The 2,478-nt window shown below is 54.5% G+C and overlaps 1 protein-coding gene across 1 annotated transcript in view; it reads left to right on the top strand.

The window, feature by feature from the left end:
* KAT14 (lysine acetyltransferase 14) overlaps positions 1 to 1,850 on the top strand; it is a 31,543-nt gene extending 29,693 nt beyond the window's left edge. Inside the window, exon 10 of the mRNA XM_035005796.1 lies at positions 1,197 to 1,850. Within this exon, the coding sequence (XP_034861687.1) occupies positions 1,197 to 1,370 (174 nt within the window). The 3' untranslated portion in view covers positions 1,371 to 1,850. The remainder of the gene's footprint in view (positions 1 to 1,196) is intronic.
* Positions 1,851 to 2,478: the final 628 nt, after the last annotated feature.

Genomic DNA, 2,478 nt, shown 5'->3' with positions numbered 1-2,478 from the left:
CCCCCCCCCCCCCCCATCCATCCTGCCAGGAGCACTGCTGCCTTTCCCTTCAGTGGCAGGGCCTGTGGGCAGTGCAGGGCTGACACTCCCGTGTGCGCCTCGGAGAAGGCCTGGTGCAGGGTCAGTCCTTACTGAGCGCTCAGCAGGTGGGTGCGGGAGTGTTTATCCTTGTGCCTAGGGCCCAGCCCTCAGCCAGACTGAGCCCCAGGCCCCGACAGTACTGCTCAGCCAGGCAGTAGTACTCAAAGGTGCCATGGTTGGACCATGCACGGAACACTAGCGTTGCTCCACGAAATTCATTTCATACACTCATAGTAGTGCTGTTGGGCCCAGAACATGAGTGAACAGAGAAAAGAGGAGAGCTGTCTACCTGAGAGGCCTCTTAAATCTAGGCCTGGGGGCAGGGAACCAGGGGTTACAAAATCTCAAGGACCCTGTCAACCTCAGTATTTCGGTGCCTTCCTCATTAGAAAACAAGGTCTTAGTTTATATGACTTTCGGGTTTTTTCTTGTGTAGCTAATTAAAGAATCTTAAGAACTTGCCTCGTATTAACAGAATGAAGATTATTTCCGCCCCCCCATCCCCCCCAGGATTAGGGCAGTGCTGAATACAGAAACCACAAGCTAGTTCTGCCAGTTTGGGAGGGATGGCAGGGGGCCTGTGGGATTCCAAAGGTCTGTACCGGGTCTTTAGGTTTCATAACTAAACAAAAGTCCTAATACCTTGTATCCAGCCTCATAACAGCATCTTTTCTAGTAGGTGTAGGAAGGGCATTTTTACAAGTTTGAGCATAAGATAACATCTCGTTTTAAAAAGCAGAACTTCTCATCTTGTTCTCGACTTCTTCAAGATTGTCAGTGTGCCAGGTATTGATATGTGTGATATTTGGAAGTGTAATTGAATTATAAATAAAATAATCCAGTTGACAATAAACTATCCCCCTGGGCCCTTTGCTTCAGAGCAGAAACAACCAGCACGCCATCCCTTTCCTCACTCTCGAACGTTTCCGTGAGCGTGTGGCTCGGCCGCAAAGTGACGGGCTCCCAGCTGTTGCTGGGTGTTGTGCATCCCAGCTGCCGGCCCTGCTGTCCCCGGTTGCCATAACTACCTACCTACACTTCACAGACTTCCCTCACCTACTCATTTCCCTCAGGCTCTTTGATTCTCATCTGGTACTTTTCCACCCTTTTGGCAGACCTGCATGGGCAAGGATGTGACCCTTCACGTCTCAGCAAGCAACCCCGCTATGCTGCTCTACCAGAAGTTTGGATTCAAGACTGAAGAATACGTCTTAGATTTCTATGATAAGTATTACCCCCTGGAGAGTACAGAGTGTAAACACGCATTCTTCCTGAGGCTCCGGCGCTGAGGTGAACGCGGCGCTCCACAGAGACGCGTGAGCTGTTCGACGTGGGTCCTCACGTAGGCCTGCAGGCAGGTGCTCCTGTCCCCGTGGGCCCTAATCTCAGACCTCTCCCTGGAGGCTAGACAGGTGGTGGGCGGTGGCATTGAGGAGCGAGCAGCTCTTCAGCAAAAGCGCTGTCCTGTCCCATCTGCTGAGGCCTCAGCCTCCACCTCGGGACTCCGCTAGACCGACGTGCTCCGCAGAGACTCCGGCCTAAGGTAAAGGCTGAGGCAGTGTGGTAGCCGTGGACGATGGAGGCTGTGCCCGCGGGGCGCTAGCCCGTCTCAGACAGCAGGAGGTCCAGCACACAGGGAGGCCAGCACTCTCCCGGCCCGCACCGAGCCGTCGTTGAACCCTTGAACCTGGGAGGACTTCTGGGGCACTGAGCTTCTGCCGTCTCTCCCTGACTTTGGCCATAGTCGGAATAAACAGTGTTTGTGTGCACATGCGTGTCACCTGCTCTGCTGTTAGCATCTCTCCCGCCGGCGGACCCCTCCTCCCCGTGGCCGTGCAGCCGGTTTGGGGTCACAGGGTCTGCGCGGCTGGCTGGGGTTGTGGGTGGCGGAAGCAGAACCAGCGGGGGACAGAGCCTGTGGTACCTACAGGACTAGGCTGGTGGGTTTGGGGGACATGCTGGAGATGGACTGTCAGGCGGGGTGTTTTGGATCCAGCAGGAGCTTTTCCAAAAGTATCAGATGTTCTCAAATAAAAATTTTTCCTTGTGACAATCTATGGCCAGAGCTTCAGTCTAACCAAGTTGCTTTCAAACTCTCTTTAATGAAGAGCAGTGGCTCTTAACTTTGGGGGACATGGATCCCTGTGAGAATCCAAAGAAAGCTGAATACTCTCTAGAAAACTCTGCGTGTACATTTAAAATCTCGATTCCGAGATCTGTGGCCCTCAGTCAGGAGCCTCTGTTCTAGGGCCGCACAGAGAGCTAGCCCCGCGCGTTCTCAGGGAACGCGCGGCACGTCTGCCTGAGGGCTGCCCGGGTCTGTCCTCGGAGAGCGGCCCGGGCTCCGGTCTGCTGCGTGAGGGCCTGGAGAGGCATTTCCTCCCTCCCTCCTGCCCT

The sequence above is a fragment of the Mirounga leonina genome, unplaced genomic scaffold (assembly GCF_011800145.1).
Source record: "Mirounga leonina isolate KUSES-001 unplaced genomic scaffold, KU_Mleo_1.0 Mir_150, whole genome shotgun sequence".
NCBI lineage: Eukaryota > Metazoa > Chordata > Mammalia > Carnivora > Phocidae > Mirounga > Mirounga leonina.
The sequence above is the reverse complement of the archived record's forward strand: the minus strand, read 5'-3'. Positions and strand labels throughout refer to the sequence as shown.